We start from the raw sequence: 16,494 nt of genomic DNA, 5'->3' as shown, positions 1-16,494 counted from the left end.
AGAGTAGCCTATTTCAGTCCTGAGTTGATGGCTAGTCACAGAAGGAGGTATGGAGGTAGGGGAGTTTGGACCCATTTGATGACCTATGTTGGTCCCTATTTTAAAGCTCTGACTGATTTCATAATCTAATGATTAAACAGGCCTGCATCACCATATTTAGATGTTTGCAAGAACCCCTTGGCTTTTTGTTGTTGAAATAAGCAGTAAGAATGGTGGTCTGGCCCTCACAGCGGAGTTACCATATTTCCGACAGTGCATGAACGCATCAGTAACATGCATGGTAACCGGGGCGGTTCTATGTTTGATAGAGCTGGGCGTGGGCTCTTCACTCCTCATCCCCTCTTGCTCTCTGTGAAAGCACATTGTTCAACGCGGGCTCGTTTTACCCAGAACCAATGAATGCTTTGGTGCATTTTAGCTTCTGAAAACCAAACACTTTGTCGGAGATAATAAAGGCACGAACATCTGAGGACGGCAGGAAGCAGACCAAGAACATTTTGATTCCTCTTCATTATCACAGCTGAGAGATTTGTTTCTTCTCCTGTAGACGAAACGTCGCTGTTGTCGCTAATTAGACCCCTGCTTGTTGTAAGTATGCAGTGCACATTCCTGTGTCCGAAATATGTCGGCAGTGACTGTTTTGTCTTTTATACAGCTGAAGTATGCTTATAAAAAAATTTTTAAGGGGGAGCAGCGTTGTAGATTGCGGTACAGTTTGAACATGTTAGCTATCATATTATTTCATTTCGACCCCGGCTAGCTTTATGAAGGCTATCGAGCTCCACAACTCATGCTATCGTTTCACTCCTCGATACATGTATGGGGAAACAGAAAGGCTGTGAATTGTGTCTACATCTCCTAAAGAAAACACATTTATTTGGATAGCAGTGTCACTTGAGTTGGGGTGTTGTAACTTGGTTATGGAGGAAACAAAAAAAAATATACAGCTGTGAATTTCCATTTCGTCTTGTTTTTTTTAAAAAAAGAAACTGAATGCATTAAATGAACACGGCTGTAGTGGATAATTCACTTCCTGTGGCCTGTGTTTATGTGCAATGTTAAAGACAATCCTGAGTGTGGGCTTGCTGCTAGTGTCCACACAGACAAGTAGGGTGACGCCCCGTCACACTGACTGAAAACTGAATGTATCACTGCGGAAGTTAGATTCCTTCACAAGGCATTTAGAAAGCTGACTTGGGATTTTACCTTATCTGGAAGCTTTTGTCAAAACTGTTTAGTAAGTTTTAAAGGGCGAAGATGGCCATGACAGCATTAATGTGAAATTCACTCACAATATGGCCGTAGGGCGAGAGGAAACTATTTACTCACCAATTCCGTCGTTAAAGTTAATCAGAATGATTTTTTACATCATAGGCTGCAGATTGGTAGCAAACATGTATAAATGTGTACATTGTTGTTGTTTTTTTTGGTGCATGATTTTTTTGCCTGACTGCTGTTCATAGCTCATCGTTTTCGCCACCACAACATCATCCCTGCTGCTGCTGCTGACAAAATCATCACCATGTGTTGCGAGTCATAGACATAGTTTTTCCATGATCATTAGAGGCTGCTAGAGTACACTGGACGTACACTGACTGGGTCGTGTGAGTTTGACATCAGCGCTCACACTGAAGGCAAGAGTTGAAGCAGCTGGAAAACAGCTGGAGGCAGTCCAGTCAGGGATAGAGGTGCAATGTTAGGCTTTTGTCCCTTTCTCTGAACAGCTTCAGCCTGCATGGTGGCAAACTGCAGGGCAGAATTAGTGCCACTCTTTTATACCAAGATATTTCAAATGAGAACTTTTTAGGCAGGTTTTTTTTTACAATTTGGACTCTGGGTGTGCTTCCAAAATGGCCCAGGGCATTGTCTTGTGTAAACAGATTTGAGGGTGTCCTTCATGTGTAGTACTGTCTAACTGCTGACCTCATATAGTTAGTCCTATTATTGTAACTGAAATAATTCAGAAGGAGGTTTTTGAGGTACATTTTCTTTGGAGTTAACACCAAGTATGGATCTTCACCTCAAGAAGAAGATAGGTTGACAGGCAACTTTGACTATGTGTGACCCCCCCCCCCCCCCCCCAATATTCTTAGTCCACAGATCATTCCACTTGTGGTGTCTGACGATAACCCTTATGTTACCTCTAACTGGCAATTCTTTGTGTGTGGAGGTCAGCTGGCCTTTTCATCTCTGCTGCTGCTGCCTCCACCATCTCACCCTGCCTGAGTAGCTGAAAGGATGACCCAGTGGAGTAAAGGTCACTCGTACTCCTGTGCCTCTAAGAGTGACTTGTTTAAGCATTGCACACACTCATGAAGACGGATGCACAGAGAAACTTTTTATCTAAATGTTTTTGAGGGATGCAAATGTTGTGGGGGTGATCTATTATTACATTGTCATTGAGGAAACTTAAAAGTTTCATTCATGAATTTGGAGTGTTCCCAGTCCTCCTACCCTGTGAATTGAATGGACATGCTTGTTTTATATGGTTGTAATCTAACAAATGTGTTTATTTATGACAATTTTGAAATTCAGAAGAACTGCTTTAAAACTCAGTTATTCATGTTTCATTACACTCTGAGAGCGGAATAGTGATTCGTCAGCTGCTGGTCAACATTGATGTTTGGATGTCGTTTAGCAGGATGATGTCATTGGAGAGCGGTGGGAGGGTGCGGTGGTTTATCAAGGCTCCAGGATGGGTCTTGGAGTCTCAGTATTCGACCGTGATACCTCCCTAGAGAGGGTCTCCTTACCATCATCTCTCCATTAAAAATCTATTATCTCTACAGCGGGCTTGTGGCTCTGCCAGTATGGATCCTTTAACCAATTAGGGGCTTTAATAGAGAGCAGAATGCATGTTGAGCAAGGTGCAGGAAGGTAGTTCCTTTAGGCTGCAAAGAATAAGAGGAAAATAAAAGGAAGTTTATTGTCAGTAGTAAAGCTGAAAGAGCTTGGATAAAGCAAAAGAATGTTGAGCTTTGTAATTATTGATTTCTTTATACATTTTTTTAGTTTCCAGTTCGACCCCTCCCTCCTGTGGTTTCTGTGCCCTTGGCACATAGTAAGAGTAGCCCTCTCCCGGCCTCACCCTCTCTTCCCATCAGCCCTCTTGCTGCTCTCAGCTCGCACCCTCAGTAAGCTGTCATGTAAGATCATCCTACTGGTCCAGGCAGGGCTCTAGGGTTTCAAAACGAACTGTTAATTTCCCAGGCTGGAGGTGGCGAGCTATAATTAAACCTAAACCTAGACATACATATATACTGAGCTGCTTCTTGATCAAAAAGGGAGCAGCTATGTAATGTTTTGGGGGACTTTGGAAGGAATAGTTCACTAATCTGTAGATGACAATAGAGCTATGTAGCTTGTCTCTGTTAGATGTGTTCTGAATACGTTAGTATTGGTGAGTTCCCCTCTGATACCAGTACCATAAAATATAAATAGTATTATTTTTTAAAAGTGTATACTACCAACCACCCCTGTATGAAAAAGATATGTTGGCAACTGAGCACACAGAAATAAACCAAGACTATGTTGAAAGCAGATCAGCTGGACCTCTGACATCCTGTGTTGACCAAAGTGCGTTGAGTTGAAATTAAAAAAATACAGCCTTTAATTGTATGTTCGGATGTCATGACATTTTGCTAGCTTTGACTAATGTCACAATGTCTGCTGGCTGGCACAACACTGTTTGTTATTTATTACTGTCTCAATGGGATAATTAACCTTAATAATCAGCTCTGTTTTTGCCACTCTGAAACAATAGTTAATATTGACAGCCATAGATAATTGTTTTTGCGATATAGGCTTCAAACCTTTTCAGCAGTTTACTCAATTATAGTGTTGGATGGATCAGCACATTGATTGGGTTACTCACCTACAACTGAAGCATTTACCTAACGCGTTAACATTGCTGGTATTACAGGCACTAGTGTCAGTGTCATTTTGAGCCGAAAGCTTTCCAAATTCACGTTTGAGTTTATACTTTTAGTACAGCTCACTTTGCTGGAAAATGAATACATCTAGATATGTACATTATGGAAAGGAAACATTGGAATATTGCACAAGCACACTGAAGTTGTTCAGGTCTCCATGTCATAGTGGAAATGTGGCCAACTGTTGCAGGTATCGTTCATGCTATGATAGTTCTGTGCAATATAAAAAAGATACGTCTGTGGATGAAAAATGTAAAAAAAAAAAAAAAAGATGCATGATTGTAATCTCCATCGGCTGTGTTCTCATCCCTCCCCTCTGCCTGCACAAAGACCAGCTCTGTAGCCCCCCCTTCCCCCTGACAACAAGTGGTTCTGAGAAAGCGACAGCATCTCTATCAATGATTAATTTTGTCATTCATCTCCATATGTATGTGTGGATTATTAATCAGCCGCGGTCATGGCCTAGTTTGAGAGGGGAGATAGCATGGCTGTCGGTTTTCCCTCCTCTGGTCTCCCAGTTGCAGGCACGGTGGTGCTTTGAATTTGCATTTCAGGCTGTAAATTCTAATCGTTTGGCAGGTGCTCACTTGAGATGTGGTTATGTAGAAGCAATGCAGCAACCAACCGTGTCAGAATCTGGAGAGCTGTGGGGGTGTGAGAGAGCCAGTCTTTTCTTTGTATGTTTTTATTCATGTGTGTGTCCTACATTTACCTTCTTCACTACTTACTTATCAACTCAATTCAGCACTTTTTGTTGGCATGCATTTTCAAACACATCACAAAAGGCTTCTGGCAATAGGTTGAATTTTGCATTTATGTTGTAGTTATTGAAATTATTTTTGAGTGAATGATTTTGTCATTGCAAGCACTGATCATAGCTTAGGTGAAGTAGTCTATAAGAAGGCCCTGGACCTTAAGTCTGAGTCGGGAACATGCACAGTATGTAGAAAATAGTGCTGACTAGTAAAAGTGACCAATTTTAATTTAAAGACATGGGTTCCATTATTATCTGACTAAAGGTAAGGTAAAGAATACTGGTGTTGGTGTAGAAGGTTAAAACGGAGTGTAACAGCACAGAGGGTTGAGAAAAGAGATGCGCCAATTGGGGAAAACAATTTAGCTGATTCCGATGTTTGTTTCATGTCTTTTGGTGTTAAGACTCCCACAGTGCCACCATTTTCTCTCATGCATCACAATAAAAACAAGTCAAAGTTTGTTCAACAGGTGACTTCATCTGCCCAATAAGAAACCTCTTCTCTGAATCCATAGTAAGGTGCACTAGGTTATTTGGCACAACAAACAGACAAAGACTGATGGCATTGGCTCATGCCACATTATTCGCTGATGTCTCTCAACGGCGCAAATATCGACCGATACCGATGTTGAAACGATACATCGGTGCATCCCCAGTAAAAAAAACAGAACTTGATTTATTTTGGTATATGTTTGATAAGCATCAAATACCTTTATCAAGGAAGCATACAGTCAGACTGACACTGGAGTTATGACACAAATACTTATATTGCTGTTTCAAAATCAAAATGTCTGGCAACAGTGTATTTGAAGGAATTATTATGTTAACACTTCACAGTCTGCAAGAAACATAAGCACTCCCTGGCCAAGGAGCTATAGTCACACTTTTTATGACTTAAAAGATATTCTTTTGTTGATTTTTATCATCTGATATTTGCCAGTGCGAATGCATCTTTTGTTATTTAGTCTGTTTGCTATTAGGCCGAGTCACACTACTATTTTTGGTCCATTACTCTAAAACTAGATATATTTTCCAACTAGCCAAGATGCTAATATTCAACCTGTCTTGAACCTCCTGCTACAAAAGGTATATCAGCAACGGTCTTCCCTCTTCCCATAGCTGCTGTTTATTTGGTTAAAGGAGGCTGTGAGGCTGTGAGGAGTGAGGCTGTGAGGAGTGAGGCTGTGAGGAGCTAGGCTGTGAGGAGCGAGGCTGGCTCTGCGCCTCTGCCGTGGTCTCTGTAAAGCAGCCAGGCTGGCCTGCCCTGTGTACCAAGCTGATTTATATACAGTGAGGGAAAAGGAAGCTAAATGTTTGGCCACAAGATTGAGGGGTCCGGATAATTCCCTTCCTGTTGTGCTTGAGTATTAAAGCAGGGAGTCTGTTTTTACAAGGAGGCCATTGTTGATATAGGTAATGGTGTTCAGAGCTACCTGTTCCATTAAGGTGAGATATGGCTTAGCGGATCAAGGATGTGTTGCAGGAACATGTGTGTGTGTGTGTAAGTGGCAGATGAAATGAAAGCGGTTAAATGGCTTTGTCGTCAGTTAGCAAGTCTACATTTCTGTCAATCATTAACATCAGTAAGTAAGTGAGACAGTCTCAGACTTGGCTGATCTCAGTCTGACCCCGCACTAACACAGTTACACACACAGCTCAGGCACAAGTAAACGTTTTTAAAGAGTGTGCATGCAGATTTGATTAAAACAACGCCTCATCGAGAGATAAAGATAGGGTAATACCCATTATTTTAGCCCCTGAGATTGAAAGAGCTCAATAAGTTTTTCTTTCCTTTCTACTTTGCATGTTGTTCTTTCGTTAAACTGTCCAGACACTGTCTTGGTGTCTTCCTGTCACCTGTTACAGCTCTGTTTCTAAAAGACAAGTTTCATATTCTGTGTGTGTGTGTGTGTGTGTGTGTGTGTGTGTGTGTGTGTGTGTGTGTGTGTGTGTGTGTGTGTGTGTGTGTTCTCCTCTGGGACAGAAAGCACTAGAGAGAGGGTGTATGTGTTTTTTGCTCCGATTGGCTAAAGCGCCAATATCTAATGCACTGTAGTAAGCAAGGGGTTTGGGTAACAGAGCGTCAGGTTGTGCATTCATTTCTACATTTATTCTGCCATCCATAACATCAGACAGTTGATTCTTTGCGTAACAGCATATGTTGTGACCGGTGGAGCTCGTGAAATCTCGACCAAGCGATTACACACTCCAACATTTGGTGTAGGAACTTTGATTCTCACCTTTGGCTTTCTGAAGAAGCAAAATGAGACGCAGTTGATGATCTGACATGAGTATTGAACCTCATGAGACCTTATTCTCCTCTGGCCTGCACTGTCTGAACTATGTGACATGAGGCAGACTACTTTTCAAAGAAAGAGAAATTGAAAGCTAGTTTAGGTTTAAGGGTGGTGCAGATGAAGATGTCTCTTTAGGGCGAGTCTGATTCTATTACTGTAGGTTTGTGTTGAAAGCGGTGATGGCATTGTTCAATCAAATTCAAAAATGAACATCTGCAGTTAAGTTTTTTTCCATTTCAACGATCAAACAGAAAGTGAAAGTAAACCGCTACCAAAGGCTATTGCAAACTTGGAAGTTAGAGAAATCCAGTGCCAGTGATTTTCCTCTGCGCTCTGACATCAGAGATGACATCGCTGCGATGACACAATCGGATCTCTCATTGTTGTCTGCATGATGTTGAGCTGAAGTCATAACCTTGAGGAGGCTCCTGCGGTTGCTTTCGGCCTCCATCACACTTGACTTGTGTTCATACTAGCCTAAGCTTGTAATCGAAAGAATCCTCTAGAACCTCCATGATAGCAGCATCTCTTCTTCTGACTCATCATGTGCCACCATGTCTGCTGGAGGGATCAGGTCATTGTCAGGTCATAGTTAAGGTTATTAGTTGAATCTGCAATATAAAGCCGAGTCACACTTTGTAAGTGTTTGTAATGGAAACACCCATATGACTAATTTCTCTACCCGGTGACTTAACACAGCTGGAATTTCACTGACCAACAGTGTTGTAAGGGTGGTGATGATTTCAGGGGATTTGTGTCTTTCTTTTCCATTTTGTCTCCTTTACCATTTGATATATTTACATGTCTTATTCCAGCCGACTCAATACTTATTACTGTGAAATGGGAAAATGCATATCTGGTAAATTACCCAGATGTTTTGAGCATCCCTGGTCCTTCTGGTAAAAATCCAGCAAAATTCTCTTTATTGTTAACCTCCTCATTTCTCTTTCCACTCTATTATTCTGTTTTACAATCTGCTACTGTAAGAGAGTTATTGATTCAGGTTTTTCAACCCAACAAGTTTGCAACATCTTAATTTGAGCTACCTCTCAATGATTTCAAACCTCGCTTTAGGTACATTTTCCTTAATTGTTTAGCAAAGTGGATTTCAAATTCTCTTATAACGCCTTTAAAAATGTCATTTTAGGAAGACACATTTCAAATGTTTTAATGACCAAGACAAACTTGGCACATCTCTTCAAGTCAAAAATAATTCTAACATTTATCCAATCAGTGTTGGACTTGATAAACTTCTGCTTTGCTGTGTTCAAATACTCTCTTGTGGTTCATTGTTACGTAGTTGACCTGTGTTGTGTAAATGTCTGTCACTTTTCTCAAGAGGCTGACATGTTTCTTTAATAAACATGGCTTGATTTATAGTCAAAACCTATTTAGTGGGTTCAGGTGGGTCCATAGGGGACGGCTTCAGGCACACCTGGAGTCATAAAATACAGTTTCAGGCCTTGTGTGCGGTTGCTATGGGCTAATCCCCATGGAGGAAGCAAGAAAAACAAGAAACAGTTTTAGCATTAGCCTAATTAGCTTATTATTTCAATAAAATCTCGATCTCTCAAATATTTGTAACTTAGTCTTTTTATTCAGCGCGTGTGTGTGTTTCTCTTATTGTATATGTTTTTATTTAAAACATTTGAGTCTGAGTGGAATGTGTCTCACTTGATTCAAAGGTGGGCATCAGTAATGTGATACCTGATGGATGGGGGTCAGTCTGCTGGTGTCATGCCCCTTCTCTCTCTCTCTCTCTCTCTCTCTCTCTCTCTCTCTCCACCCCTGCTCTCCCTCTCATACACACTCTCTGCTTTTCACACTGTGCACGAGAGGATTGGAACATCGAGTACCTTCAGCACATTTTTCACATTCCCCTTTGAGGGTCTCAACCTCGGCCCCTACCACACACACACACTCAATCCAAACCACTAATGTTTCTCACCACTTGGCAGTAATGCTAATAACTGTTTGCTTTGACATAACCACTACATCATACTAGCATTGAATTGTCAAAGAAAACCTTCCCAAAGCTCTGTGTGTGTCTCTTGTTCTATTCATACCTGGTGATGATTTAGCTGTTTAATGTCAGCGTGCTAACCCTGTACCTTGTCTCCTTCTCCTTTCTTTCTCTCCAACAGTGCTTAGTGTGAGTGTGTGGTGAGCAGCAGCAGCAGCAAAGATGACGGAGTATAAGTTGGTGGTGGTGGGAGCAGGAGGCGTGGGCAAGAGTGCACTCACCATCCAGCTCATCCAGAACCACTTTGTGGATGAATATGACCCCACCATAGAGGTATGGCTCTTTTCTATACGTTCTACAGGTTGTTACTAGAAAATGTCTCTCAGTTGTTGTATGGTTGTAACAACAATTTCCCCCATTTGGCCGCAATGTGTACAATAATCTAAATGTTTTCTAGAGAGTCCATCCCTATTGTCACTGCTGATCAATTTATTTTCAATCCTATGACAATGACGTCTCAATCAAACTCCTCGGCTGTTCTCCAAATGGTCCGTCTTGAAAATATTTACAATATTTACTCTGCCTCTCCGTCACCACTATATTACACCCAAGATAAAACCGGCATTGCAGACACAGCAAAGAGCAGAGGGAAGCCAGTGAGAATGTTTTCTCCTCTCTTTTCTCTCATTTTCTGTCTCTCTGTCTCCACTCTCTCCCTCTCTTTCTCACCACGCCTGCCTCTGGCCAGACAATGTCCTTTTTGTGTGTTTGCATTCCTGGCCCCTATGCTCTAACAAACAAAGGGACGGCACTCCATGTTTTTGTGGCTGCGTGTTGGGAGGCTAAACATTGGCCCTGATACCCTTGCTCCTCCGATCTCTTGATGCTCATTTGACCTGGGAATGGATTGGGGGATAGAATTACAGATACCAGTTAACATACAGCACATGTGTTCTCTGAGTTATCAAAGATGGAATTACTTCAATGGCCTTAAATCCCACCTGCAGCTTTTAATCTGTGACAGATGTTTGTCACAAATTTTTGAATTCACTGTTGCACCACCTCTCTTCTTCGTTTTTCTGCAGGACTCATACAGGAAGCAGGTTGTGATTGACGGGGAAACCTGCCTGCTGGATATCCTGGACACTGCAGGTCAGGAGGAGTACAGCGCCATGAGGGATCAGTACATGCGGACAGGGGAGGGCTTCCTCTGCGTCTTCGCTATAAACAACACCAAGTCTTTTGAGGACATTCATCAGTACAGGTGTGTGTGAGGGAGGCAAAGAATGAAGTTCACTGGATGCAGGAGGTATCACATATTATGACCCCATTATAACACTTTGTGGGATCAGATCAAAGACCAGCCAGGGTGGAGTTAAAGACACAAATAATCTCAGCTGGTTGTCATTGTGTGTGTGTGTAGTTGCTTATGCAGTGTGTGTTACAGGGACTCCCATGGGCTCTGAATGGAGAGGGGTGTGTATATGTATGTGTGCCAGCTCTCTGCAGCAGTGGGTGATGTCATGCTGTAGCATTTAACACGGCTAAAGAAAGCTTAGCCCCCAACTGGAGGATTACAGCATGATGCCAATGAAATCGATCCTGACTCAATTAGAGGAGCGGGGGGAGAGGTAGCACTTCAAGGACAGAGAAGGAGAAGGGGGGGGGGGGGGTATTCAGCTGGAGATGACAGCATACTCTCTCTTTCCCACATTTTGTCTTTCTCATCACATTAGATGCCTACTTGTCAGTCTTGCACGTGTAAAGCAAAAGAGATAGCATATTAGGTTCGCCAACTACTCTAAAGCTTTGCAGGTTTTTGAGTCTATTACACACTTGTTTGTTTGGCTTGCTGCCATTGCAGTCCAGCTTCTTTTTTTTTTTTTCTCCGCCCTACTTAAACTGCTGGTGTCCCTGTAATACACAAGTATGCATGGGTCTTTGGCTTGATGCTTGAGTGGTAGGTGGTCTTGTTAGAGCTGTTGAGGGTTTTTTTTTTTTTTAGATCTGTTGTCTATTTTCGGGCACACAAAAGAGGGAGGCTTCTCCTCATTCTACTGTTGCATTGTTGATTTTCTTTTGCCTTGATTGATTTGAAACTGGCAGAAGTAATCGACCATGCGTAAAAATCCCCCCTGAATTCTGAGACTTTTGTCATAGACACCATTAGCAGTGTTGCCTGCAGATGGGCAGAGTGTAGTGGCTGCATCCTGCTGCACTGTGGCTCAGGGAGAAGAAGGGCTGAGCAGATAGATTGATCTGACCCACTCCTCTCACTCAGTTCCCCCCTGGCTGCCTGACGTTTGGCGCGGGCTGCTGTAGTGATGAGGTAATGCTGTTCCCTGCCTGCCTGTTGTCCGTCCCTCCCTCCCTCCATACCTCCCTCCTTCAGCAGTGCAGCACAGCCCAGCACCGGCAGGGCCCTGGGTCTTCCTCAGGGTCCTAGAGCTCCCTGGGTGGTTTCCTCTCCAGTGTTGGAGCTGTTGTTGTTGATGAAGCAGGGAGGATCCCTGCCTACAGATATGTTGCTGGGACTAAATACATGTCAATGAAACTGTCATTTTTTTTCAAATGTAATGTTAACTATTACAATGTGTTTTTTTTAATTCACAGGGAACAAATTAAACGTGTAAAGGACTCAGACGATGTACCCATGGTGCTTGTGGGAAACAAATGTGACCTCCCTGCACGCACGGTGGACACAAGGCAAGCCCAGGAACTCGCCCGATCTTACGGCATTCCTTATATCGAGACCTCTGCAAAGACACGACAGGTGGGTAGTGATCAAGAAGCAAACACCTCCACCTTTCATTTTGGCTACGGTACATTAAGGCTGAACTAGTATTCCTATTTTCATTGTCATCAGAATATAAATATATACAATAAACTCATTGCAGTCAGAAAAACATTAACAAGGCAGAATCAGATGGAGCTCCAGCTCTCTGACTGATCGGGGTCAGTTTTGGTATTGAGGGTCAGCGTAGCAAGCAAGATGGCAGAGAAAGGAAGGAAGAGTGGAAAGAAAAGGATAAAAAAAAAAAAAAAAAAAAGGGTAACTAAGAAGTACTTCTATTTAGGAATTTTGTGTATTTTGTGTTTTCAAGATAAAGTGTATTAAGCAGAGGTACTGTGTAAGACATGCAGGACATAGGAATAGTGACACTTCAGTCATTCTGTTTTCATTGTATGCCATACCATCATTGCAATATCGAGCATTTTTTCTGATGTTCCTCATATTGTGCAGGCCTACCCTACATGCACTTTCATATGAGAAAATTGTTTCTCTAGTATTTCATCTTACCTTCAATTTTCCCTGACACCTTCATTGTACCTCCCATCACTGTCAGCCACAAAACTCAAATTCCAAGTGCAGTTTAAATCCACTTGTGCTGCATCACACTACCATCAACAAGTAATATCAGTGTCTTCAGTGGGCTGTTTAAGTTAATTTATTTAATTTCTTTTACATTTTGCAAGTCTATTCATGAACAAGAAGGGCGGTGAATGGCCTGATGTATGATGTGATTTGTGTTGCTGCAAAGCTGAGAACATTTTATTATGCTGCAGGCAATGACTCATAGCCAGGGTTATGCTGGCTTGAGAACAGAACTACAGTATTTTTTAAAAGGCCTCCGTCAGGACAAGTCCCTGCACAGCTCAAACTGTGTCTGACTCACTGTCACAAATTGTCCAGGTACATACAGACTCACAGGCTCATCATTGAAGCTGCAGACCAAGAGTATGCAAGGAGCATGGCTGTGACTTAGTTATGATGAGATCTTTATTAAGGGTGTCTGGAATGATCAGGGTTGCCATGGTGATGTTGCTCTCAATTGCGAGTACACCTGAGAGGTTTGTTGACTGTAGTAAAAGGTGTATGCACTACACTTTTAAATGTGAGCATTTTAGATAACTGTATTTGATGTGTAACCTGTCTGTGTTTGTGTTTGCAGGGAGTAGAGGACGCCTTCTATACACTGGTTAGGGAGATAAGACAGCATAAGCTGAGAAAGCTGAACCCACCTGATGAGAGCGGACAGGACTGTATGAGCTGCCGCTGTGTGGTATCGTGATGCAGGTGAGACATTTGTCCAGAAAGTTCTGTCACAGCTACAAAGTACCTCGCTATTGTCTACAGCTTGTAACGCTCTGCTGGAACTCTTAACTCTTTTTAAAGGAATACATTTAATGACTCTCTTCTGCACGTTGTTTTTCGACATCTCTCGTTTTTTAAAAATATCAATAGAATAGCACTGACGTTTATCACTCTCTCTTGTCATGTTTTTCTCCCAGCTGACCGTTGCACGTCGAGGAGAAATGCTACAGCGTGTAGCGGCAGCATGGACTTAAAAGAAAGAAAGATGAAACAACTCGATGATGAAATATAAACTTTTTTCAAAAAGAGGATGATTGAAGCAAAAGCCCTCAAGAAAACCACCTGAGCTGACTGAACCATGGATTTTTATGGACAGCAGGGTTTGGACTGTTGCCTTAGTGGCTACCTGAACTAGCCTGGTCCGGCCCCATTTTTTTGGTCTTCATGTCGAACCTGAGAGCTACACCACTACTGACTCTTTGTCAACTCCAGTGTGGTCTCGCTGGGTGGCTCATCAAGTTCCCTGCTAACTTATTGTTTTCAGTCTCAACACTGGTCTTAAAGGGGGTGTCTCTGACCTCCTCCCACCTTGAAAGCCTAATTCCCCCCCCCCCCCACCCCCACCCCACATCCTCGCCTGCCCACTGGAAGGACTGACTGATTTACAGAAATGGAAAAGACTGGAATGGACTTTTAAGTTAACCCCTAAACTTCTTCTGTTATTAACCTCCTCATCCCACTCTACCTGCCTATCCCCTCAAATGTCTGATTAGTCCCTTCTTTATACTGGAAACAGAGAGTGGAGGCCGACATGGGAATGGTTATAATTTGTTGTTGTTTAACAGTTAGCCTAGCTGTAAAAAAAAAAGAAAAAGATCTTTTTTTGTGATCACAGGATTCAAAAGTCACTGAGCAATATGTGAGCAAGGTTGTTTATTTCTAATGGCACCTGGTTTTGACATTTTTCATGGCCTGCCTGATAGAGTTGGAATCCTCTTTTTTTTTGTGTATAGAAATATCGAATGGAGAATTTAAAGCAAGAGAAATGTCCAGTATGCAGCTGCTTTTCTCTCCCTGTCTCTTTACTAAGAGTTGTCTTTGTGGCATAATAATAGTGATGGCTAGTGTACGTAGGTTCTGGTGCAATAGAATTATTTTCTGTCAAATTGACCCAAACTATTGGGATCAAACCACATTTCATGGCTGCTTTATTTTCCTGAGTTAGTTTGATTTAGAAAGGAGAGGTACCATGCAGGAAAATCAAGTTGAGAAAGAAAACCCAACACTTTGTGCAATGACAGAGGATAGTTTTAGACAAAAAAAAAAATTCTTGTTGCTTTTTTCTCACAGTAACTCTATGGCGTCCGACTCTTATTCTCAGTGATAACTTATATTACTGCTAGAATCGCTCCTTGTGGATAATAAGGCTCAGGAATCAGGGTCTGGGACATCTCACCTAGCAGTCCTGTAAACCAGGGTTATGGATGTCACTAGTTAGCTTTCAGAGTTTAACACACATTCCTGCCTCAGACTTGAACTTGAGTTTTTTTTTTCCCCACACACACACCATACAATCCTCAAACTGCTCCTCCTTCTCTGTCACCTCAGCTCTTTAATGGAACAATAATAGATCAGGTGCTAATCATTTCAGAAATATATTTACCTTATATGTTGGAGTGCACTTGTTGTTTATTCATGCCGACTAGCTTGTGCTCTCCAGGACTGCATTATTTGGCTGCCTCAGTGGAAAAGACTGCTCTGTGTTGACTTTGCCTTATCTGTTAGCTAGTTTGTACCTCATGTATGCAGTGAGTTCTACCTGAGACGACTGTGTGTGTGTGTGTTATGTTTGCTGCATTGTTTTGTCTGTTTGTGTGCAACTTAAAAACATTAGGAGTGTGTTGAGTTTAGACATGTGCTGTAAAGAATTCGAAGTCCCTAAAAAACACTACACTGATTTTTTTTTTAAAAAAAAGGGTTTTTCTGTAATGCCATGTGCGTCTGAATGTGATCCTGTTTAAAAAGACTGAAAACTTGTGACATTTTTCTAAACAACGCCAAGTTGTCTTGCTCCTGTGTTTGTATAATTTTACTCTTAAATCGGGACATGTCATGGTGATTTCTATTTCTCAAACAGTTCACACAATTAGTGGTGAAACTACTGGAAGACAAAGCTTCTTATGCAAACTATGAAAACATCTGGGACCTCTTTGATGAGAGACGTCGAATGATATATTGCCACTGTCTTGAACGGATTGGTTTTGTACAGCTAAAGCAACTTGTTCATTCATAAAATGCTTTTAAAGAAACATGATCAGTCTTGGTAACTGTGGAAATGGTCAGTTTGTTGTCATCAGTTACTTGTTCGTTTCTCTGCTATGAGCAGGATTAGGAACTGTGAATGTGTTTCAGCCTTCAGATCTTTTTTTAAAAGAAGCATCATGTTTCAGATTTACAATAACTAAATAATGCAGAGTTGATCCTTGGTTCAACTGTTGGCTTTTTGTTCATTTTTCACCCATTATACTTAAACCTTTAAACAGAACGATTATAGTGTTTGTAATATGTAATGACAGTCCTGATGGTATACGTCTTCTCTCCCTGTTGATCTTATACACCCATGAGTAAATCACACAATTCTACAAATCTGTGTATTCAAATTCCCATTACTTTAGAATATCCACATCATGTCACCGCAGGGAAACTCCAGCCAGCAAACCACAAGTATACATGCCAGAGAACCTGGCCAGCATGACAAAGACTGTATGAACTATTTGGGAGTTTTGCACAAGGATACAGTGGGCTCAAGGGCTTGTTTCTCTCCCTTGCAAACTGTGGAACTGGGGCGTGGAAGACAGAATTTGTGAAAATGTCAACTGTTTAGATATTTAAGATGTATTTACTCTTTGAAAAATGTGGCAAATGTATTGCAGGACAGGAATAAAGATGTCAAGAATAAAACATGTCTTCTCTGATCTTTATCTAATGCACTGCATGCTGTGCTTAAAGTGGATATTTGCTGCCATCTACAGGTTGCTTTGTGTATCACATTGTGTATGCTTGTTTATTTCTGAATTATATACATTGACATATTTGGATGACGACATATATAACAAACAAAAATCAAAACCCATTACCCAACCTGAGGATACACACACTTTTATGCACACACGTTCACATTCAGGTAAGCTAGGTACAAATATCTTTATGCTGTGTGTGAAACATACACTTAATATTATCCACATGTAATTGATAAATGTAAGCAGTCCATAATAGAGTATGCACAAACAAACCAGAAAAAAAACCATAAAGATATAAATGGTGTCAAGATGAGTCAAATGTTTCCCAAGATTCTCTGTGTGTGTTGACATTTGAAATTACGAGTTTGCAATTTCTGTGTGGATAACAGAAACCATGTTCATGCAATCAGTTTCTGGAGCACGGTTGAGTTT

The 16,494-nt window shown here is 41.6% G+C and overlaps 1 protein-coding gene across 1 annotated transcript; it reads left to right on the top strand.

Annotated features, from left to right (window-relative positions):
- Nucleotides 1-326: 326 nt before the first annotated feature.
- LOC132973220 (GTPase HRas) lies at nucleotides 327-16,003 on the top strand. Its single transcript, XM_061036553.1, has 6 exons — nucleotides 327-588; nucleotides 9,128-9,279; nucleotides 10,032-10,210; nucleotides 11,560-11,719; nucleotides 12,900-13,024; nucleotides 13,240-16,003. The coding sequence occupies exons 2-5, from the start codon at nucleotides 9,169-9,171 to the stop codon at nucleotides 13,017-13,019; spliced, it is 570 nt and encodes a 189-aa protein (XP_060892536.1). The 5' UTR covers nucleotides 327-588; nucleotides 9,128-9,168; the 3' UTR covers nucleotides 13,020-13,024; nucleotides 13,240-16,003.
- Nucleotides 16,004-16,494: the final 491 nt, after the last annotated feature.

The sequence above is a fragment of the Labrus mixtus genome, chromosome 4, assembly GCF_963584025.1.
Source record: "Labrus mixtus chromosome 4, fLabMix1.1, whole genome shotgun sequence".
Classification (NCBI taxonomy): domain Eukaryota; kingdom Metazoa; phylum Chordata; class Actinopteri; order Labriformes; family Labridae; genus Labrus; species Labrus mixtus.
This window is presented reverse-complemented; position numbering and strand designations above follow the sequence as displayed.